Below are 632 nucleotides of genomic sequence, written 5' to 3'. Positions count from 1 at the left end.
GGGGGCACGGGCAGGGCCTTACGGTGCCGAGGTGCGTGATGGTGTTGATGTAGTGTTCATCTTTCTCCACTTTCTTCCTGAAGCGGATGGTTTGTTCCACCTCCTGCGGGTTGATGTCTTTGGGCCAGCCGCCCTCTACGTGGTTGACACCGCGGGATTCCACCTCCACCCGCTCGGTGTTGACCTGGGGGGTGGCACGGAGAAAGCAGAGCAAGAGATGGAGCTGGATGGGTACAAAACACAACTCTTCCCCTTCGTACGGCACTGCCCTGCAGAGCAGCAGCCTGGGAGGCCCTCGACGGCTGGCGGGCAGCCCTCACCTCGTGCTCCGACATGTCGCTGGTGTGCTGGACATAGCTGTCCACGGGGTTCCTCAGGACGAAGTCGCTGGCCATGCTGGGGTCGGGGGGGATATCCACGTTGACCTTGGCCGGCCGGTCAGAGAAGCTGCAGGGTCGGCCGAACTCGCTGCGCTTCCGCGTGTACACGTAGATGATCTCCATGGCGGCCCCGCGAGGGGGCGGTGGGCGCCCCTTTGGCCCCCCAGCCCTACGGGGTCCGGCTGTGTGTGTGTGTATGTGTGTGGGGAGGGGGCCCCAAAAGGGATCGGGAGCCTCAGAGGGGGCCCACCG

The 632-nt window shown here is 64.6% G+C and overlaps 1 protein-coding gene across 1 annotated transcript in view; it reads right to left on the bottom strand.

Annotated features, from left to right (window-relative positions):
• Positions 1–503, bottom strand: part of DNAI2 (dynein axonemal intermediate chain 2) — a 6,556-nt gene extending 6,053 nt beyond the window's left edge. The window contains exons 1-2 of the mRNA XM_009283516.1: positions 321–503; positions 23–184 (exon numbers count right to left, since the gene is read on the bottom strand). Coding sequence (XP_009281791.1) covers positions 23–184; positions 321–503 — 345 coding nt within the window. The remainder of the gene's footprint in view (positions 1–22; positions 185–320) is intronic.
• Positions 504–632: the final 129 nt, after the last annotated feature.

This window comes from Aptenodytes forsteri, unplaced genomic scaffold, assembly GCF_000699145.1.
Source record: "Aptenodytes forsteri isolate BGI_AS27 unplaced genomic scaffold, ASM69914v1 Scaffold86, whole genome shotgun sequence".
In the NCBI taxonomy this organism is placed as follows: Eukaryota; Metazoa; Chordata; class Aves; order Sphenisciformes; family Spheniscidae; genus Aptenodytes; species Aptenodytes forsteri.
This window is presented reverse-complemented; position numbering and strand designations above follow the sequence as displayed.